Below are 24276 nucleotides of genomic sequence, written 5' to 3'. Positions count from 1 at the left end.
TACATCTGGATGCTCTTCCGAACACCAACCCCGTTACAGTTTGGACTGGATGTTTTTTACCTGGCATCAGCACTTGCAGGGTCACAAAGTAACTTGCTAGGCCAAAATCCTTTTAGGGGGGAGGGAGCATTGGAGGTGATCTTGTGTCAGATGATGAAAGGTTACAGTGAGACAAAGAGACAGAAACAGGTGTCTTGCTGCAGAAGAGGTACAAGGTTACCCGCCTAATCTCATTAAATATATTAACATAGTTATGTGTAGAACAGCCATGTTATAGTGACAACAAAAATGTTACCGTCCAGTATTGTTACTACTTATATCTCTCGTTGATGAAATTTTAACCCGAACATAACAGATAAGCATTATTTAGAAAATGATGTCACACGTTATCTAGGCTACCATTCTTTCTGGATGTGCAAAAGGGGATGACGTCTTTATTCCAAGAATTCCTCTTACTCCATCAGGAGCAGACATTCCTTTTACATTCAGAAGACTACAATTCCCCCTTCGTGTGACTTTTGCCATGTCCATAAACAAATATCAGGGTCAAACACTGTCTGTAGCTGGTCTTCTCTTGGAAGAGCCCTGCTTCTCACATGGACAACTGTATGTTGGCTGCTCAAGAGTGGGCAGCAACAAAAAACCTATTTGTATATGCTCCACAAGGGAAAACAAGGAACATAGTTTACAATGAGGTGTTATAATCACAACAGCAAGAAAGTATGTACATGATCACCTTCTTTTACGAAACTTCATTGACTTTCATATATTTATATTGATATACATATATATACGTGTGTTTGGGTGCGTGTGTGTATATACATCTCTATATATAAAGATGATGCGTAGTCTAGACGGTGTTTTTAGATTTCATTATTCTCTTTAACCCGGGCAACGCCGGGTATTTCTGCTAGTTTCTAATAAAATGAAAGGAATATATGATAATATTACTATCAAACAACAAAATATAGTTATGCCATATTCCTATTGTGAAACTGTCCAAAGCACCCTTTACACAAGGACACTTTGCAAAACGAACACATGAGGTCTTCAACTGATATCCTTTCAATTATTTTCTTTTTTGCAGAGAACACAGTCTGCAAACATTTTTCCTTCCATATATTCTTTCCACTTTATGGAAGTCAATATTTTCTCTGTTGACATCCACCTCAGTTAATTACATTTTTCTCCCAGTTCTGTGCTTTCTGGAAGCAAAGTCCTCATGTAACTGAAATGCAATGTCAAGTCAGAATTTCAAATGGTCGTAGTCCTTTGGTGGCAGAGGTACCTTGTAGCTTTCTACACAAACAATATATAAATTAACTATAGTTAGACATAATGCTGGAGATACATCGATCACCATACCTAATATCAGGATTCCAGAGGTTCCACAGTTGAGGAAGCTGCTTGATACCAAGCTTAATGTTTATATTAAAAAAGGCTTGCATTCCCACAGCATCAGTTGAATGCCATAGTAGATCGGGTTTTCCATGAATAGAAATTATGCGTTGAGCATATTTGTTTCTTTCATGACAATTTTTAAAAAAATCTTTGCAGTAAAAATGAAAATAAATAGTCCAATGGTTGAGCATTTGGAGAGAGACTGTATTGTGGACAAGTCTTTTCTGTGAAATTTGGAATTGTGGTTGATGTAGTAGTCTTCAACCATGTTGCCGCAATGTTTTCAATATCATTTTCATCACTTTCATTATCAAAATCTTCCTCATCCGACAAAGATTCACAAATGTCAATATGAGAAATCACTGTTGTTTTCGTTTATATTTTGTACATCATCAAGAGTAAAACTTCCGAAGTCGGAATCGCTACTTGCTGACGCCAGATCATTAAAAACTAAGAAGTCTCAAAAATTTCATGACATTTCTACTTGAGTAAAGGTGGGAAAGGTTTTATCTCACATTATCTCAAAGCTATGAGAATTCAATAATGTGATATGCTTATTTTTTTAGCAATTTCGTAGAGGAATCAGATACGGCCAGATTTGGCCAGTTCAAACAAATAAAGGGGAATGATTTTCAACTGGTCTAAACAGTAAAGAGTTAAATAATGATGATATATTGTGTGCAACATGAGTGTGTATGAAAGAATTAGTACAAAGGCCCTGAGAAAAAAACTGGGCATAAGAAGAATCAGATGTTCAAGAAAGAAGACTGCCCTGGTATGAACGTATGATGTGTATGGATAAGGATAGCTGAATAGGGAAGTGCCAATTACTTAATGTAGCTGGAACTTGCAGACAAGAGAGACCCAGGAAGACATAGGATGAAGTGGTGAAGGCTGACACAAGGTCCTGAGCCTGATAGAAGAGATGACAAAGTACAAGAATCTCTGGCAATATGAGATTCTTGAAAAGACTTGCTGTCTTCAGTGAAACTGAATTTTGGAAGTGTTATGTTTCCTGTTCTCCACCCATCTCATGCATTATGTTTTCCTCTCCCCACAACTGGTTTCAGAAGATTATCCAACCATGTCATATCTCTTTTGCACTCCTCCACTGTAACTACATCATCATTATTATTCCTGCCTCTTGCTCCTCCACTTACTCTCTCTTCTGCATCCCACTATCTTTCTCAACTCATGGTTCTACGTTCATCCATCCTTCAACCCTACCCATTTTGGCAGTCTGCCTCCCACCCCTTCATTCTTCTTTCCATATAATCTTGCAAACCACCCACCCACTTCTACTCAGCTTGTGCCTTGTGGTGCTGCCTGGGCACCTCATTACCATTATCTGTCTCTTGCAGCTCATACTGATTATTTACCCATTCTCTCTCCCCCATATCTTCTATTAGATAACCATGTAAATTCTTCTAAAAGAACCTGATTTGTCCATGTGCCTTTTCATAGCCATCTCTTCATCTCCTAGTATGAACCTGACCTCTCCAAATTCCTCTAGGCTTCATAGTCCTGTGAATTGCATGGCAACCTCAATAGTGCAGGTAACATGAGAAAAAGCAGCCAGTTCATGCTGTTGTGGTTGGCACTGAGAAGGGCATCCAGCTGTGGAAAACATACCAAAGCAAACATTGGAGTATGATGCAGTTCTTGGACATATCAGATCCACTCAAACTGTCCAACTCATGCCAACATGGAATATGGATGTTAAATGGTGGTGATATATACTAGGCTTTGCAAAAGTCCTGTTACTCATTACAATGCTCTCAACAGCATGTGGGTGCCCTCGACATGCACCCACATGCTGTAGTCAAGGGAGTTGGGCAACTGAAGTCCTTCAACCAGAAGTTCATGTTCAACCTCAACCACTCTTTTGCAGCCTTGGCACTATCCTGCTAAAAGATGTAGTCTGCCTTCTTCATGATCTTTCCCACCCAGGGCAGGACTTTTGTGGCCAAAATGTCCCTGTAGTCAGCCATTCTTGGATACATCAGACCCAGTCAAACTGTCCAACTCATGTAACCAACCGTAAACCACACTGGCAGCATCTTCTTGTCATTCAAAGCTATGATGCTGAGCATCATCATAAACGCTGACCACTTAGTTGTGGACATGTAGTAGACCTTGGAGACATCCTGGCTGAAGCTGATCACATGGTCGTTCTGCTTGTTGATGACCAGATTGACTGTGAAGGCTTTTCCATCAGAAAAAACAAGAATTTGATTGCCACGACACTTCAAGTCATTGAGAAGGTAATGACAGCACTCCTGATGTTCTCACATATGGTTGGTGAGCAGAGGCCTTTCCATGCACTTCAAGCTCTTACCACACCCCTCCTTCTTGGCCCTGGACACTGGCCACTAAGATGTTGTTCTCTGCAAGTACAGTCATTTTGAGTTTCAGATCACTTTCAAAGGCCTTTCTTACAACCAAATGGTTGACAACTTGAGGTCCACCTGATTGAGGTCGATCTTTGAGGTCTTTCCTGTTCTTGAGCCTCTCTTGGACTCTGTGGACAGTCATCTGGCTGACATTGAGCCACTTGGCAATGTTGGACTTCTTGCGGCATGCACACAAGAGAGCAGAGATCTTGATTCTTTTTGCTTCCATCTTGATACACCTGTACATAATGGAAAATACATTTTAATGACATGCTGAAAAAGTAGAACTTTAAGTATGTTTGACAGTACTTTTCCTATCACACATGTTAACCTCTCAAAAGATCAAAAGCAAGTGTAATAGGACTTTTGCAAAGCCTGGTATATATATAAATATATATATATATATATATATATATATATATATATATATATATATATACACACACACACACATGACATGCATATACATATGTGAGAGAGTGTATGTGTTTCTAACTAAATATTACACACACACATAAAGAGACTATTAAATATTCTTCTACTTACATTCCATGAAAGAATGCTTCCTTCCTTGACAATGACATTGTTTAGTAAAACAACACCACTACATAAAATGGAGCTGTTGATCAGGCAGTTATCACCAACAATGATATTATCCCATAGATATGCTCCATTAATCTGCACATTTTTACCTGTAATAAATAAATAAAATACCTATTGTTAGATATTAATAATTGCCATCATTATCATTTTTACCTTCGTCCTGTTATGGCTCATAAAAAAAACACATGTGAATCAATGAGAGAGCTTCTATGTGGTTGGTTATCAAAAATCACTCAAATCACATCCCACCATCTCCATAATTTAACATTCATCTTGCATAACAGCATGGCTGTGTGGTTGAGAAGCTTGCTTTCCAATCACATGGCCTTGGATTCAGTCCCACTGTGTGGTACCTTGGGCAAGTATCTTTTACTATAGCTGACCAAAGTCTTGTGAGGGATGTGGTAGACAGAAAATGGAAGAAGCTTGTCGCGTGTGCATGCATGTGTGTCCCCTCTAGTCCTGATATCAACTGATGCTCATCTTTTCCAGTGTTGTGTGAAAAACATGTTCAGCAAAGTGGAATATTACTTTGCTTGGAAACAAGTGAGGGTTGGCAACAGTAAAGGCAGCTGGCTGTAGAAAAGCTGCTTCAACAAATTCATCTAACCTGTGTAAACTTGGAATAGTGATGTTAAAATGATGATGATCCTACAACTTGAAATGGTTGTAGAAAAAAACTGGTTATCAGTTAAGAGTATGCTATGATTAGATGGTAAAAATGTAGGATGGTCATAGCAGGAATCCTTTTGCTGAAAGAACTACTTGACCAGAGCTTATTCAGGTAAACTTAATTTGTTGCTTGGTTTAACACCACCTCCTGCCCCTTGCCTTTAGCAAACCCCACACTGTTACAAGCACTTAGACCAGGTGAGTATCCTCCTTTTTTACCTACCAATTTCAGAGCCTCTAAAAAAAAAAGAGCATTGCTTTACTCCTCTGACTAAACCATAAAAGAAGTTCAATGCCTTACAGCATACATAAACATTTATGCTATAAGTTCAAATCTCACTGAGTTTGAGGTTATCTTTCATCCTTCTTAAGATGAATGTTGTCATTAATTTGACTGAACCCTGTCAAAAAATGGGGGCCAATGCAGGTTTTCTCAAGTATCTAGCTCCCATCTCTCAAAATATTAGGGAAATTTTTGTTCCTCTCCCTTTATTAATGAGAATACAAAATAGGAGTTTGTTTTCAATAATTCTTGGATAAGTTTCTTTTAAGCCCATCTTCATTTTATTAAACATGGCAGTTTACCCACATCCTTTTCAATCCTGGGTTCAATCCTACTGTGTGGCACCTTTTCAATTCTGCTCACTCCATGAGAAACACTGGATTAATGTCAATGTTAGAAATTATAGTTTGCTTTAATATTGTTGTTTTCTTTACAATAGATTATTTTTTCCTGAGTTTTTACACTGGAACATAAGATACATTTCAGTGTGCTTGGAAGTCTGAATATTACTGTGTGTGAGTGCTTTAAACTAAGAACTTCATTGCTATTGACATGTAAAGAACAGTAACCATCACACAAAAATTAGCTCTGCATTCCATCTTTCCACACATCATGATTAATTCAATCAAATTATTATGAATTTCTCATAGTATTGATATTACTTAAAATATCACAACAGAGCATTACTGAAATTATTCTATAAAGTCCAAGTAGTAATGTGTTTAATTCAGTAGATTCTTGCAGCTCAGAGAATGATTGCCCACACCTATATATTATGGTGGCTTACCCCAATACTGCTCATTCTCCTGCAAGTAGGCTTTGGAAATTTTACAATCAGTTATCTCTTTTTTCTCATAAATATATAACTTCACCAATTGTTTTATAATTTCATCTCTCCCTCGCTTAGAAATAGAAGCAGCCATGCATTCTGTTGCCTATCTTAACTTCCATGCAATGTTATACATACACACATATACATACATTGACCATATTCCGTATGTAATCACTAAATTTGTTATGAAATTTTTCATTTAAAAATCCCAATAGAGCATTACTGAAATTACTCTATAAAGTCAGAACAGTAGTGAGTTTATTTCAGCAGATTCTTGCAGTTCCCAGTATGACTGCCTATACCTTTCTAATCCTCTTTCCCTACCAAGCCACCCCTACAATCACAATTTTTTATCAGAATATATATGAATTCACTCCCTTTGCAATTCATTACCAACCCTTTCTTCTTTATGCATAAACACAATATTTAGGGGTTCTCTTCGGTCACCACATATTCATACATCGGTATGTAAATTGCATATATGTACATACACACACATATATGCAGGTAGTGTATAAGTACACATGTATAGATACTTATAGATATTAATCCTTTCTATGTACCCTCTCCTCTCTTCCAGTTGGCCAGAACCCTTACTCCCCTTCCCTACAATCTCTACTACCACTTGATTTAGATGGTGCATATGACTGAGGAAATTCTAACTCACTGAGTAAATTAGCCTTGTACAAGAGTGCATTACTAGCTGGTAAGTGCTTGCACAAATCTTTTCAGTTCTTCAACTGTCTTCATCATCATCATCATCATCATTTAATGCCCATTGTCCATGTTGGCATGGGTTGGATGGTTTGACTAGGGCTGGCAAGCCGAGGGCTACACCAGACTCAAGTCTGGTTTGGCATGGTTTCTACAGCTAGATGTCCTTCCTAATGCCAATCACTTCGAGAATGTAATGGGCGCTTTTACGTGCCACCAGTACGGGTGACAGTTGCATCGCACCAGTATCTGTCACGATTATGATTCCACTTGGCTTGAAGAGTTGTCTTCTCAAGCATGGTATAATGCCAAAGGTCCTGGTCATTTGTCATTGCCTCTGTGAGGCCCAACACTAAAAGGGTGCTTTTTACATGCTGCTGGCATCAGCCACATTGCCTCCGTTAGGCCCAATGCTTGAAAGGTGCTTTTTATGTGCCACCGGCACAAGTGCCAGTTGCATGACACCAGCATCAGCCATGACTACAATTTGACTTGACTTTACGGGTCTTCCCAAACACAGCATATTGCCAAAGGTCTCAGTCACTGGTCGTTGCCTCCGTGAGGCCCAAAGTTTGAAAATCATGCTTCACCACCACATCCCATGTCTTCCAGGGTCTATCTTTACTATAGGTTCTCTCCACAGTTAGAGATACTTCTTTACACATCTGTCCCCATCCATACACATCACATGACCATACCAGTGCAGTCATCTCTCTTGTACACCACATCTGATGCCTCTTATGCCCAACTTTTCTCTCAAGATGCTTACACTCTGTCACACATGCACAGACATTGCATATCCAGTGAAGCATCTACTCTTCATTTAAAGTACTCAACTTTAGGGACCCCCACAATCAATGTTAGCACAATGAAAGATGAAATTACTGTAATGTTGGAGTAGAGATAGGTAGCATACATGTGCCACATGCAAAAAGTAAGATTAAAGGGAATCTTAGCAAGATTCCTCACAAGCAAAGAATTTTTTGGGTAGGCAACAGTGATGGGATGAGCAATACCATTCAATGTGACTGTGTCAACAGCATTAAAAACATAAATGCTAGCTGGAAATTAATAAGTAGCAGGAGTGAAGCATCAGCATAATTTGTCCAACATACATGCACCTGCTTATTATTACAAAACAGTGACTTAACTTTCACCTTAAACCAAACCGAATCAATGAGTAAATCTTCGCTCAGTTGCAAACCAGAGATCACTCAATATTTTCTCAAAATTTCACTATCTTCTCACATAACAGTTAAAACATTCAACTAATCTTTTCTTAACATAACTTTGTTTTACTACATGTATCATTAACTTTTTAATTCTGTCTAAAAACATACCAACCTCATTGTATGCAGGAGCATTGTCCTGGTAAAACAAGACTCTTTTTGTCAGTTTTCCTAGGCATTTGGTCTTGATAGCCTTTCATAACTACTTCACCAAGTTGGGATAGTACTCTCCACTGATGGTGTGGCCTTCTGAAGATAGTCAATAAACACAATGCCTTTTGCATCCCAAAAAACTGAGGCCACCGCCTTCCCTGCTGATAAAACAATCTTGGTTTTTTGTGGAGCAGGTGAGGAAGGGTGTTTCCACTGCATGGATTGTTCCTTTGTCTCTGGCTCAAAGTGATGAAGCCAACACTAATCCTGGGTTAGGAAACACTCAAGGAAACCAGCTGGTTCTGCTTCAAATAATGTCAGATTTTTCTGTGATGTGATCAGCCTGGTGTGCTTTTGATCAGGTGTTAGAAAATATGGCGACCATTGAGCAGAGGATTTGTCATGCCAAGTTTGTTGTGCAGAATATTCTCAACACCATCACAGGATATGCTAATAGCATTGGCTATTTGATGTATAGTCAATTGCCTGTCATCCATCGCTATGTGGTGAACATGATCCATGTTTTTCTTAGTGGTGGCAGTTGCAGGACATGCAAAACTTGGGTCATCTTCAAGTCTCTCCCTTCTCCTCCTAAATTCAGCTACCCACTTTTGCACTGTTGATAAAGCTGGAGTGTCATCTCCTAATGTAACAACTATGTTAGCACATATGCCCTTGGGGTCTAAACCCTTTTTCTGCAGGTATCTGATTAGACCATGGTGCTGAATTTTGTCTATTTTCAAGAGAAGTTGCTACGAGTTACTACTGAAGTGTTCTCTGAGCAGGTAGAAGTCAGTTTACCTGAAAAGAATATTTCACAGCTCTAGCATCACTCCTTCATAGTCAGCCTACACTCAATATATGTGTTAATAACAGAAAACTGACTGTTATTAAAACAAATATAGCCTTTTTTAACAACTACAATTTTGACTTTAATGTATTTTGGATGGCTATTATCTTGAATATGTAGTTTTAGAGAAAGATAAGAAATTCTTCATATCTTCCATAATTTGGTATTTTGACTTCTGCTCTAAGTGAAGAACTGTACAACTATTCTAACACATTTCTAATGGACATAATATTAGTGTTAGTGATAGCCACTTAAATTGATTTCTAATAATTTTATAAATTTTGTAAATTTTCAATATCAGACAAACTAGCGTGGCCGTTGCCAGTACCACCTGACTGGCCTTCATGCAGGTGGCACGTAAAAGCACCCACTACACTCTCGGAGTGGTTGGCATTAGGAAGGGCATCCAGCTGTAGAAGCTCTGCCAAATCAGATTGGAGCCTGGTGTAGCCATCCGGTTCACCAGTCCTCAGTCAAATCGTCCAACCCATGCTAGCATGGAAAGCGGGCGTTAAACGATGATGATGATGATTTGTTTTAAATAATGAGCCTGACCCAACAGACTCATACATTGATTAAAATAAATTACTATAATAATTTTCTTTTTAGAATTGGTGGAGTATCATAGGCAGTACACACAATCATAGGGAAGTTCTAATTGCAGCGCACCATTTAACCAGCCTGTTTTTTTTGTTTTTCAGTATTTGTCACAATGTTTTCAAATTTATGTTTTAGAAACTCTATCATTACAAATTTTTTTGAAAACAGACAATTCATATTTGTTGGACTTTCAAAATAGCTAGCTTACAATTAGACAAATTTCCTTTGCCAAGCAATAATAGTATGTTTCTTGTTTATGCTTACTTTGTCAAAGATTAATGTTAAATTGAAGAGTTATATGTAAGACATGAAAAAGAAATATGAAATTGGAAAAAGAAGAGTCAGTATTTTGTTTTAAGCAATAGATGGGATACCATTGATGGTAGGTTGTCATTGCTGCTTCATCAATTTATTGTAAAAGTTATACCTAGCGTGTTTGCAGTGCACTCTATAATCCACAGTCAACCTCTGGTTGTAAGGGACTGAAACTTGCAGGAGAGAAAGAAATAACTGTTAGTGCAAAGGAAGTTGAGTGGGGAGTAATATGTACTGATTATACTCCCAAGCAATTACAGCTGTCAAGCAATCTGTAGATAGAGAAGTGACAGGGTGGGTTTAAGGAGAATGAGATATGTGAAAGGTTTGATAAGGCAGAATATAGAAGCATAAGCAGAATGCATTTAGGATATTATTTCCATGCTCATATAAAGGTAGTAATCTCTTCCATATACATCTCAACTCAGTTATACTTTTCCTTTCACATAACATGGCAAATTCATGATGAGCAGCTATTAAAAATCACTAAGAAAAAAAAAAGGAAAAGATTTAAAATGTTCTCCATGTATTATGCATATTAATATAAAGGCAAAATTAATATAGAGGTAAGTAAAGAAAAGCATTTTCTTTACTTACCAATTTTACAGTTGTTGCCAATAACAGAATCTGTAATCACAGAACCACTTTCAATAGTTGTGCCTTTTCCAACCAAAACATTTTGTATAAGCTTGCAACCACTGCCATATACAGACATAAATAAAAAAGAAAAACATTTATTGATGAAAGAAGAGCAAAAGCTTCTATGGGAGAGAGTATATTGTTACAATCTGACAAAATATCAGTTCAACATAGTTTAAATTTTTAAGTAGTAGTAGTAGCAGTAGTAATAATAATAAAAATAATGATGATGATAATAATAATAATATGAGGTCCTTGTGACTTGACAGATGATTAAAGACTCCAGTGCATTTTTACCTACACTGTGTTACGAAGGAATAATAATAATGGTTTCAAACTTTTGAGGGGAGGGGAAGTTGATTACATCAATCCCAGTACTTGACTGGTATTTTTTTATTGACTCTGAAAGGATGAAAGGCAAAGTTGACCTTGGTGGAATTTGAATTAAAATGTAAAGATAGGTGAAATGCCACTAAACCTGCCAACTTGCCACTTTAATATTAATAATAATTTTTTCAGCTATAGGAACAAGGCCAGTTGATTTCATCAACCCCAGTGCTTGACTGGTACTTATTTCATTAATCCTGAAAGGATGAAAAGCAATGTTGACCATAGCAACATTTGAACTGAGAACATATAAAGAGCCAGGAGAAATGCTGCTAAACATTTTTGTTTGGTCTGCTAATGATTCTGCTAGGTCACTACCTTAATAATAAAAATGATAATAAATGGTTTCTAATTTAGGCACAAGGCCAGCAACTTTTAGGAGATAGGTTAGTTAGCACTACATTGACCCAAGTACTTCAGCAATACTTTATTTTACTGACCTTTTAGAGACAAAGTTGAACTAAGTAAGATTTGAACTCAGAATGCAAAGAGCTGAAAGAAATGCTGCTTAGCATTTTGTCTGATATGCTAAACGTTTTGCCAGTTTGCTGATAATGATAGTAATTTAATTTCCTTGGACTAATTAACGTCATTTAATTTATACTCCATTTCAGTCTATAAAACTCAGCTGAGAGTATTGTTCTCACATTTAGGATGGTGCTGTTGCATGACAGAAATCCTAACTGCAAGCAGAAGAGAGCAACTCAGCTGATTGACACAGTCATTCATAGATATACTGTCTTCTCTCTTTGCCTTCTTTGCTCATCAGAGCTGACTGAACTCCTGCCACTTTTATTTAGACATTTTCATTTCACTCACCTCTCCACTAGCCCTTCAAGATCCCCCAGGAGCTGCAACAATCACTACACCTAATCTATCTTTTCTAGAATGTTAACCCTCTTGATTTCCATCCCAGCTCATTCTTTCCCATATACAAAGTTTTAAAAGGAACATAATCTCACAAGTTTAGGAGGGTCTGTCCCTTCCTGCAGACCCAGCAAAAACTAAAAACAAAAACAGTTTAATCTTTGAGGAAAATGTGAAACAAGACAGGCTTAAAAGTTGGAAAACAAAACTGAGTTATTTAGTTTTGCGTTTTGGTGTCACCAAATAATGAATATTTTCTAAATGTTTTAGGTTTGGACCTTGATAGGTAAAGGAATGATATAACAAACTATCTAAAACTAACATATACTAAATAGGTAATAAAACAATATATTGCAAACTATCAAAAGATAACATATACTTGACATTTCGCTCAGTTCTTCATCCTCCAGAGTATATCTCTCCAGAACTTCAAACCTATCCATGTTTTACATCCTAAACCAATAAACTGCAATAATTCAAATAAATATTAAATACAATAATTCAGTTATTTTAATCACTCAGCCTAAAAATTTAATGGTAGCTCATTAGTTTTAGATTTGACTATTTCATCCGAATAATTGCTACACTCTAGTGGGTGATGATATGAGGGTGGTATCAAAAAGTTCCTGGACTAGTTCTGTAGCATGCCAGCACATGGTTGTATGTGCAGTGAGAGATAGCAGTGAGCTTCCTGAGGTAGTGTGCCGAGTGACATCACTGTTTTTACTTCGTAAGTTGTGAAATTAATGTTTTTGTGATCGTGTGTATGCTGTAGTCTGCAATTTCACCATGGACAGGAAGCTGGAACAAAAAACCACGAAATTTTGCATTAAACTCAGGAAGTCTGCTACAGAAACATTGAGCATGTTTCAGCAAGCTTATGGTGATGAAGCAATGGGTTGTACACAATGTTTCAAGTGGCACAGGTGCTTCAAAAGTGGAAGAATGGTCCTGGAATACGATCCAGAAAATCTGTCACAAGTGTCACACCTGGAAATGTGGTATCGCCATCAATAATTCGTCTCCTAGGGCCAGACTGTAAATCGAGAGTTTTACTGCGATGTTTTAAAGTGTTTGAGGGAGGACATTTAACGAATGCAACTGGATCTGTGTAGTGCGAAGAATTGGATTCTTTATGATGACAATGCAGCCTCTCCCCTAGCTCTCCTCACTTGCGAGTTTCTTGCCAAAGACAACATGGTATTACTTCCGCACTTGCCCTATTCACCAGATTTAGCACCTGCAGACTTCCATCTCTCCCCACAAGATGAAAATGCAGTTCAAAGGTTGCTGTTTTAACACCGTTGTTGAGATCCAGAGCAAATTGTAGAAGTTCCTCAACTCACAGAAAACAACTACCAAGCCGGATTCCAAAAGTGGCAGGAATGCTGGGACCAGTGTATTGCTGCACAAGGTAGCTATTTCAAAGGAGATGGTGTTAAAACTTAGGTAAATAAGTTTTTTTTATTAAACATAACCAGTCCTGGATGGACAGTATTTAGTGTCAAGGATGTATTTAATGCAACTGACCGTTCCAGAGTAACAGCAGAACATTGGTAAGTATTGTAGCGGCCATAGGAAACAAAATTGTCCTTGTTTTTGGCAGGAATAAGGATGTCAGGTACCAATGGGTAGCACCATCTCTGAAGAATATCTCGACTGTAACATAAAATAATAATCATAATAATAGGTAAGTTTTCCAAATTTATGGATATTAAAAGCAAAAAAAAAACACTAGTATACAAAACTATGCAAAGAGAGGCTGGTTTTGAAATATTAAAATTATAGTGGCTGGAAATAAAAAAACAAATTAAAAATTAATTTTAAGGTACATATACATCCAAAAGTGAATGGAAAAAAAGAATCTAGAAAAACTGAAAGTTACAACTGGTAAGTACCAATCTAATGGAGAAAAAGTAATAATTTGTATTAACTTGTGATATGACTAAATCAAGGTTATGTAACTCCTAACCCTTTCGTTATGATATTTCTAATTAAAATACACCTCTTATGTGTTTCAATTACATTCTAAAACAATTGTGAATTCAGATTGGTTTCATAAAACAACTCTTCTTTTTTTAATCAACACATTTATGTGATTGTTTTTTAACACAATTTAAGAAAAGGTTCTTTAATTTCTTTGCTTATGTTCTTCACAACTATGTTTTCATACTAATTGCTTGAAAGGAAAAAGTAAAAATTAAAAAAAAAAATTTAATTGTTTAATTTCCTTGGAAAAATTGTAGGCAGGTTTACTATTTTTGTGAAAATAACTAAAGAAATCAGTTTTTAAATTCTTACAGCAAATTCATTTAAAAAAAATTATTATTGGAACTGTTGGCAGAAACATCAGTACACAAAAACACATATAATAATGATTCACAATACAAATTAATCAAAACTTGTCACATATCATACAGGCAACCTAAAATTACAGGCAAATAACAAAATGAGCTCAATTTGAAAAGAAATATATAAATCAAATTTACACACACACACACACACACACACAATATTTCTAAAAATGCTTGGATTTCTTCCAAGTAACCTCAAACTATCTTTTTTTTTTTTATACCTCTTTGCTTATGTTCTGCATAACAATTCATTTCTGCAGTAATTGCTTCGAAGGTGAAAGTCAAAAAGTCACAGGCATGGCTGTGTGGTAACAAGTTTGCTTCCCAACAACATGGTTTTGGGTTCAGTCGCACTGCATGGCACCTTGGGCAAGTGTCTTTTACTATAACCTTGAGCTGATCAAAGCCTTGAGTGGATTTGATAGATGGAAATTGAAAGAAGCCTGTTGTGTGTGTGAATGCATTTTGCCTGTGTCTATGTTTGTCTCCCATTATTACTTGACAACTGGTGCTAGTGTGTTTACATCCTTGTAACTTAGTAGTTCAGCAAAATAGACTGATTAAATATGTACCAGGAATCAAGAATAAGTACCAGGGTTTATTCATTTGACTAAATTTCTTCAAGGCAATACCCCAGCATGACTGCAGTCTAATGACTGACATAAGTAAAAGACTGTATCCTCCTAAAATTATGTAAGAAAATTTCCCTTTCAAATTCATACAATGTTCAGGTACAAATTTGTTGTTTTTTATTGCTATTGGAACTGTTGTCAGAATGGTTTCACTTCTGAAACAGAAATATCTGATTTATAATCACATATGTGCTTTTTATGTTTGCTGTAAAATCCTTTGAATTCAAACTTGCTACTTGACAATATGAAACTGGTGTGCAGTTTTCGTCCATAGTGAAACATTTCTAAAAATTGAGGTGGAAAAAAATGGAGAAAAAAAATCTCTAAAAGTTTGCAGTGCTCAGATATCATGCAAAATAATGTTGGATGGTGCAACTCAATTGATTACATCATGAAATCACATGTTTTCATGAATGTAATGAGATTTGTGCTCAAATTCTCATTTTAATATGAACAGGCCATTTCAGACAGCTACAAGCAGTTCTATAACAACCAAAATAATTTTCAAGCCTCTATAGGTTGGTTGGTAATGAGAAGGATAATTCCCCCTATAAACATATGAAGAACAATATCAAAATGTATAACTATATGCTCTTTGTATACAGCAGTTGACATTAGTGAGTTTTTGTTTCAATAGTTTATACGTCAGCTCATGATTTCTAGATTTCAAGGATTCAAAAGGCTTGACTCCTGTTTCAGAAACTGTAAAAAACATTAGGGATAAATCTCTCTTTGGGTGGGATTACAGATAACAATAGAAGTAGAAGCACTCAGCTGTGCAAACCAACAAGCCCAAGAGCTGTAATGAACTATACTGTGCTCAGAACTTACTTACACCAGGGTGAGTCAATGAAAGCATTTCTACAAGGTTACTTAAGTAGGGTGTTTTCAGTGTAGAGGTGTTGAATGCAGTTACCAGTGCAAGGCTGTCGTCGTTGTCAGCACCATCATTTAACATCTGTTTTTCCATGCTTGCATAGGTGAGATGGAATTTGTTATGGTAGATTTTTCTACAGCAGGATCCTTCGTGAAACCCACCCTTGACTGTTCCAGGCAAGGTAATATTTTCCCATGGCCAGACATGTTGACATGTTTTTCACAGAAAACTAGAAATGAACACGATCACTTGTATGATGGTGATGCTCATTCACAACTATTACACAATGTCAAGACAAAGATGCATATACACACATACAACAAGGTTCTTTCATTTTCCATCTACCAAATCCACCCCAAAAACTTTACTCAGTTCAAGGCTATAGCGAAAGACACTAGTCGAAGGTGCCATGCTATGTGACTGATCCTAAGCCCACATAGCCACATCTGTGCCTATAGATGAGGCTGAGAGATATTTAATCAGTCATTTTATGATTAAAAGTTCAGACATGAATGTTCAAGTCACCAACCTGACTGTGTCATACATGTGAAGATTTGATACACGGACAGCATAGCTTTCTTCGGCAATGTGGATGTGTATAGAGTTTCCAGTAATCTGTAAAATAGTGACACAAAAAGGAAAAAGTAAACATGGAGTATCTTGGTCAGACACAGGTAACCTTTGACATTTAGACCACTTGCAGACCTTTCTCTCTTCTCCCATGGCATATGCAATATTATGAAAAATATCATATTAAAGCATGTCTCATTTAAATATTATGTTTGCAAAATTTAGGTCTGATTCTATAAATTTAAGCATGTTAATTTCTTTCAATCTTCTTTCAAACTATCATTTAATCAAATTTTTATAATTTATCTAGTGTTAATATAAATGGCATGGATACACTGTCCTATATATGATGTTTGCTAACCTTTTTGTTACCAACCTGCCTGAGAGGTTTTTTTTTAGCTTATGTTACCTACCCATACTAGCCCAAAATGACCTATTCATAGTTAAATGAGAATTTCAGCACAAATCTTGTTAATACATTCATGAAAACGTGATTTCATTACATAAATAAATGAGTTATAGTATTAGACATTCTTTTACATATCTGAGCACTGTGAATTTTTGGAGACTTTTTCCCACGTTTTTTCTGCAATTATCTGGAAATTTTTAATACTGCCAAATAACAGATATCAGTTTCGTATTGTCAAGCAGAGAATCAGAATTTTATGAATTTTTGACAGAAGGCATGGAGAAATCAAGCAAAATATACAGAAAGCATCAAAACCACATGAAGCATGGTTATGAATCGGATATTTCGATTTCTGAGAGTGAAAACAGCAATTCTAACGATAGCTCTGATAGCAACAAAGAAAATAAATTTGTACCTGAATGGAGTAAAAGTTCAAAAACCATTTTCCTTAATGATTTTTTTTTTTAGAAGAGATAGGAACTAGTTACATTCTTTCCAAGAAGACAAAGCCATTAGCTGTTATTTTTTCCCTCTTTGTTCAAAATGCATATAAAACATTCTACAAACCAGGGAGATACTAATCTGTCAATGGAGGTATGGTGGGTTATAAAGGTTGGATATATCCAAAAAGTACATGCCTGAAAAACCTAGAAAATGGGGGATCAATATTTAGAAGATTTGTGAAGTGAATACTGGGTGCTGCTGTGGGTTCAATTTTTATACGAGGTAAAAGAGACAATGAAAAACATAATATGTAGATCATATTGTATGATATGGTCTAGAAATTATCACTCCCATACCATAACCAGAGTTGTATGACCAGTTTTTCAATTCAGTCAAACTTGTGGTGGATTTAGAAGCTCTGGCAACATATATGTGTGCTATAGTGATTTCAAGTAGGAAAGGACTGCTATTGGATATAAAAAAAGCAAAATCTAAAAAAAAAAAAGAAGTAAAATATCCCAATGGCAGATAGGAAATTTTCTAGTGGCTGCATACAATTTACCTTGTTTCTATTTCTTATAATTTACCTGTAAGGTGAGTGACACATTTTGATTAATTTCTATTGTGAATTATTATACTAGCAAATGCACCTGTTCTTTGGACTGTTTAAGTTGCTTTAGTGGTATATTTTTCACCAAATAATTGAACTACCTAGAAGGTTAATGAGTAGCATGGCAATCTATGTTTCCGATTAACCTAGGAACAGAAAATGAAATTGAAGGTTGGTTATTGTGGAGGTCATTGCACTTTAATGATCATAGAACATTTAAGTTATAAACGTTGCAAAGTAGAGCTACTGAAGTGCTTTGGGAGTCGATTACGGATAATGACTACAAAATATAGATGTTTTACATGAAAGTGAAATTTCTTGTCAGAAACAGCCACATAAATGGTGTAAGGAAATTGAAGGAAGACATTGAAACTTCCCTCTTCGAGTTTATTTTATTCAACAGCAAAGGGAGCTATTTTTTTCGGAGAGATAAGCTAACAAAAGCCCCTTTATTCTATCTTCCCACATAGGCTGTGCATAAACTAACAGTGAATGCCACAAAGTTAAATTGGCATGGAGCTTTCTGAAAGATACATATAGCTTTCGCTAGTGGAAGCAAAACTCTTTATTTAAAGAGCGATTGTTTGGGACGAATCATATGTGATTGTTTAAAAAGGGCTAGAAGGACAATGCTAAAATATATTTGAAACAATGAACAATCAAAATATCATAATAGATGAGTAAATAATCATCCTTAAAGTGAAACAACAGTATCAACAAATATAAGAGAGGGAAGGGAATATCATCTTTCAAGTAATTCAGAATAGGTAAAGGTAAGCTTGCCAAAGTTTAATGCAGTTTAAATATGTAGGTTAAGATAGTTTGGTATTAGATATTGTGTACAGTGTTCCTAGTTAATTGAATCACTGTTGTAGGTAGACAGCAGAAATAAATAGACAAAATCCTTTCACTTATATAAAAAAAAGATTAAAAAAGTATGGAAGACCCAACATACAAAAAAAAACTATGTCCATTTACGTCCAGTTACACGGGAGCCCTGGGCAAAATGTTATAGTGCATGACCATCATTGGGACATAAGTAATGTATGTGTAAAATTTGGTAAAAATTGGATGAGGATTGTGGAAATATAAGCATTAGTCATTATATACACACATACTGCAATTTATATATACTAGATATATATTTTACTGTGTATTTATGTATGCATGTGGGTTTATTTCATTTAGTTGATGGTATGTGTATTTCATGTTCTAGTTTTCTTAAAAGATAAATTCCAGTATTTCATTCTATTTTATCTTTATTGTTACACCTAACTGATAATCTAGTAAGGCACACAATAACAATGATGATGGCAACTTAAAAATAGAGAACTCAGTTATTTTACTAAATCTTCTCCAAATTCATGATAATTTCATCACAGTCACTGCTTTTACATCTACTTTTCTTTGCTGACATGGGTTGGATGAGATATGGTATTCTATAGTTGGATACCATTACTAATGCCAACCCTCACTTGTTTTCAAGTAAGGTATTTTATTATTCACCACTATGTCAAGCTGCAGGATGAACGTGTAGCCGAAATGGTGGTGTCAAGGTGAAAATGTGTAAAGACAAATGCACCACATACACACACACTCTTATATACATACAGGCACACATACATATATGCATACACACAAGCACACACACACATATACATACACACGCACACATACACATATATATACACACACGTACACATATACACACAAGATGCTTATGTACAATTATCTACAGTTGCCATCAGTCAGATTTCACATGAGCCATTGGTCAACTCAAGGCTATAAATACAAGATACTAACAAAAGTGCCACACAGCAGGATTGAACCTAAAACCAAACGTTTGTGAAGTGAACTTCCCAACCACACAGTGATGTCTGCACCTATATAATTTTATAATTAATTGAAATATATGGATAATATGATTGTTAGAAGTAATTAAGGAAGTGGTAGAGAAGCCAATAATCAACTTACCTCTTCATTGACAAGGATTCCTTTGATCAAGTCATCTCGTGTTTGGTAATCAAAATCATCTGTGAACATCTGTGGCACAAACTGGGAGCAGACAGCAATTTGGCAGTCTAATAAATTGTAGTGGATATTTGACACTTTAGGTCTCTTCTTACTGATAGCAGTCTGAAATGATAAGTAGTTGAAATGAGTAAATAAATGATGAAAATTTCTGACAGAGAAAGATTAGTAAGGACAGACAGGTGGAATCACTGGGGTTCTGAATGAAATATGATTAGTAATGACAATAATTTCTTGAAATTTCTAAAATCCTCTGTTACAATAACTGTCATGTTGGCATGGAATGGACAGACCTATTGTACATCACATGACTTAGTCTTTTAACATTTCTTTGTGTTGATCTTGAGATTTGACATCACCGTTTTCTCCAAATTATCTTCAACTACAGATACCTTCGACCACTAGCATAAGGCCCTTTTCACTCTGCACCTATCATGCATTCTTATTCTGTATTTAGTTCAGTCAATCCTTGCATACATTAACAAATGCATTTAATGCCCATATGCTCTTTTGTATTACTTGTACCCTTCATTACATATAAACTATTCTTGATTTTTCAAATCAGAATATTAAAGGGAGGTTAAAAAAAAAGGTTGTTGGTTGACCTAATGAAGAATGTATAGTAAATAAAATAACAAGTGATGTGAAAGGCCATGCCTAAATCATCATATTTTCCTGCTTCCTCACAAAAGAGAAATATCTAAAAAGAGGCTTGTCAGACTGTCTCAAGGTCCCAGCAGACAAAATGGAAAAAGCATTGCTCCAGAGGATGGCGAGGGAGATGTGCTGGAACAGCCACTCTGACTCATGGGACTCACATTTGTGAACAGCCATCTCCTTCCTTGATAGCAGTGAGCAGGGATATGGCCTGAGGGCCAAGAGCACCAGAAGTCTCCACTGCTACAGGCTCAACCAGAGAGTGGCCAATACTTTGACAGTTTTCCCTTCTTGGCCTGACCAGTAGCAGAGTCTGGGCTGGCAGATGAACACACCATGTGACATCCTATATGAGGGGTTGACCAACAAGGAATGGGAAAATTGCCATACCAGCAGGCCTTTTACCATTCCCTTGGACTATCCCTGATGGTTTGAGCTGAGAAGGAAAGCCTGTAGCATCCAGGCCATGCCTTTTGATCTTGTTAAGAGTAGCATGGTATGGAAGGCGGCCAGCACTATAATGCCAAGACAATGAGTGGAGGCTGAAGGAATCTACTGTGGATCCACAGTGGCATTTGTGATGCTTACAGATTTGGAAACCAACCCTCAGAGAAACACTGACATGGAAAAAGTTTCTATCGACATGAGTACTAGTTGAGCACTGCATGGAGCAGGCATTACTGTTCAATTCAGAGGTTGAGTGGAAACAGGCCAGACAGTGTGGATCAAGTCAGCATACTAACTCATGAGATCTTGCTACACTGGATGGTGTCCCATTTCTTTTGGGGGGACTGGACATCTGAAGAGAGGAGAGGGGGATGGATATCTAATTCAACAGAGGCAGAGTTGGATCCATATTGCATAGACCACTTCATGCTCTCCAATCACAGTAGGTTCAGTTGGGTTGTAGAGAAAGGACACAGCAAAAGGTCACTGATGAGAGAAAAGCAGGCAGGGCTAGTGAGACCAGAGACTGAGCCTTCTTTATTTGATGGGTAAGGTGGCCTGCTGCCATCCAGTGTCATCGAACTGAATGTTGCATATCTCTTGAGCAACCTGTTAGATACAGGCGTTAAAATCTTCGAGGAGAGATAAGTGGTTGTAGCAAGGGGCACTGTGCATAGTATGCAATAACATTGGCATTGTGAAGCCGGGTGGGTATCGATCACATTCAGTTTGCTTGGCAATGTTTTGAGCTGGTGAAGCCTAGACTTGAGGGTGGAGCAAATGGTAGGCAGGAGGATCAGTGAACTGAGGATAAGGATGTCTTCTTTCAAGGTCATCTGTACGTGGTGAAGTAATGAATTCATGTCCAAGATGGAGGCCACAAAGCCCTCTGTGTTGTAGTTGATATTCATGACCTCTGCTTTGGAAGAGTTAATCTTTAGGCTGATGCTTTTATAAGAGAGAACCACTGATTGAAGATCATGGAAGACACTCCCTATTGTCCTGCCTATCATTGCATCATCCAGCTACCATTGAAAGGGCTGTGATGCTCTGAGCAATGCTGTCCATTGAAAAGAAAGAGGAAAGGACCCAACAGATCATCCTGCTGAATGCCAGTCAAAGACAGTATGACCTGATCTGAAGCAAGGAGCATGCTCAGAGACCCGTATGACAGCAAGTTAGTAGGTAGGTGGATGGAACAGGATGGCTGTGGCAGGCCTCAAGCAAGTGGTCACGACACAGACAGTTGAATACATTTTTTATGTCAAGCTTGATAGCGAGGTGCTTGGAATTGTTCGATTTCGGCTCAGGAGGACAGTTACTGAAGAACTGTCTAGTGGCATGGGTAGCTCCCTCACATTTCCTGACCATGCTGACCCCCAACAGCACTGGCCTGAGTTCCTCACCTAGTTCAGGTTTAACAGATCTGCAGATAACCTTGGCTGTGAGCCTCTGCAGCAATGGTGCATATGCCACTGTCCTTGTTCTTGAGAGAGATTAGGTGGGCTGAAAAGAAGAGGCCTCAGAAATAAGTGTCCAAGACACCATGAATGAACCTGTTAATGAGAACCATAATTGTGTTCAGTAGGCAGTGCCCAGATTCAGCAGTAATTGGGGACAGCAAGACCATGAGGTGGCCAGATTGGAGACCAACAACACCTCTACTGCTACTGGCAGGGAAAGACCTCAGAACAGAGAGAATGTCCTTCTTGGTGGTCATGTATGGGGACTTAAGGTTGGGAGTGGGTATAGATCAGAGGTCTGAAAGTAGCTCAGGATGTTTGAGTCAAAAAGTAGTCAGGACTTTTTCAGTAGGGTAGCAGACAGGGTCATCAGAGGTAACTACTCTGACGGCAGCTGAGACATTGCCCTTGATAAATTTGATGTTTACCCTGTCATGTAAACGCTTTAAGCAGGAATCAGGGGTGTAGGACTGCAGGTGTGTGAATGAGTGCAGGGCAGCATACTCGGACACACTAGATATGGGTACCTGCTTGAAGGACAAGATGTTGGCCCTGACTGGGGCTGTTGTCTACAGGCCACCTCAATCAGCAACAGTGTTGGGGAGATGAAGGGCAAGTAGAGCAAAATAAACAGTCATTTCCAATCACTAGGTTGACTACAGTCTAAGGCTAGACCAACTAAAGATGCAAGGGTATCAGTCACCAGCACCCAGGCCACTTATGGGATCTTAAGAAGGATCTTACAAAGCTTCCTGGGCTGGGCTGGGTGTTAGGTAGACATGCCATCTGATCTGAAAGTATGGTGGATAGCCACTGTTGTACTACTGAAGCAAAGAGGCAGTTGCTGCATCTATACATTGAGAGCTCATTCGAGGCCTGTGCATCAGGCTGATGCAAGAGCGATGATAGAGACAATCACATCCTGAACAGTTTCTGCATCTCTTTTGCCTATTGATGGCAGCATATGTGCTTCAGGTAGCTCTCTGTGGGGATGGTGGTGGGGTGTACAATTGGGGACTGAAACAATGTTTGGCAATGGTGATGTCACTTTTTGGTGGGGCCAAAATATTGACTTGCATCTTGAAAATGGGTGGCGGGGATGGGGTTGTAATACTGACGAGGTAATGAATGCTGGATTGAGGAAGTTGAGAATCTGAGCTGTGTAGAAATTTGTGAAAAATACAGTACAGAGAGAGAGATGTACAATAATCTACTATATAAATGAGTGTGTATGTGATTATGTGTGTGTGTATGTGATTATGTGTGTGTGTGTGTTTAGCCCCAAAAGGCTCTGAAATGGTGTGTCGTCAAAAAAAAAAAAAAAAAATAGAATTTGATTTTCAAAATCTGCCTCCCAAAGAGAAGGTTGTCTGCAAAATGAAGAAATATAATTTGCTATGAAAATTATCTCAACTTTTAGATTGACAAATCTACTTTTTCTCACCATCAGGATTTCTCCTTTATGCCTTCCCTCCCTATATATATTTAACACACTCTTTATCACTCTCTCTCTTTCTCTCTCTGTATATGTATTATCTCTCATGTAATGCTTTCATTTTGTTTAAAACTTCGACTTCTAATCTTTAATTACATTTTATTACACACAAATCCTGTTTTCTGATTGGGTAAACATGATCAAATTTTAAACCTCTGTAATATTTTTCCAAAGTTTTTCTGGAATAAATGAATTACAAAATCAGATTCAGTGTGAAAAAGTACATCAATATACCAAATTTGAAAATTTTCACTTAATTTCAAAATCTGTGACAGTGTCAAAATAGATCTCTCACTTTATTTGTCTATCACTTTCATTTTTCACTTTTCTCATAGTAAACTTTCTCCTC

The 24276-nt window shown here is 37.2% G+C and overlaps 1 protein-coding gene across 2 annotated transcripts in view; it reads right to left on the bottom strand.

Moving 5' to 3' along the window:
* The window catches only part of LOC106878373 (translation initiation factor eIF2B subunit epsilon), a 160006-nt gene that overhangs the window by 110657 nt on the left and 25073 nt on the right, over positions 1-24276 (bottom strand). For both annotated transcript variants that reach the window (XR_016242603.1, XM_089355153.1), the window contains exons 4-8: positions 19809-19970; positions 16331-16416; positions 13469-13597; positions 10643-10743; positions 4341-4486 (exon numbers count right to left, since the gene is read on the bottom strand). Coding sequence is in view for 1 of the 2 variants with exons in the window: in XM_089355153.1 (XP_089211279.1) it covers positions 4341-4486; positions 10643-10743; positions 13469-13597; positions 16331-16416; positions 19809-19970 (624 nt within the window). In the remaining variant the exon portion in view is untranslated. The remainder of the gene's footprint in view (positions 1-4340; positions 4487-10642; positions 10744-13468; positions 13598-16330; positions 16417-19808; positions 19971-24276) is intronic.

Source organism: Octopus bimaculoides, chromosome 7 (genome assembly GCF_046866305.1).
Source record: "Octopus bimaculoides isolate indiv1 chromosome 7, ASM4686630v1, whole genome shotgun sequence".
Classification (NCBI taxonomy): domain Eukaryota; kingdom Metazoa; phylum Mollusca; class Cephalopoda; order Octopoda; family Octopodidae; genus Octopus; species Octopus bimaculoides.
This window is presented reverse-complemented; position numbering and strand designations above follow the sequence as displayed.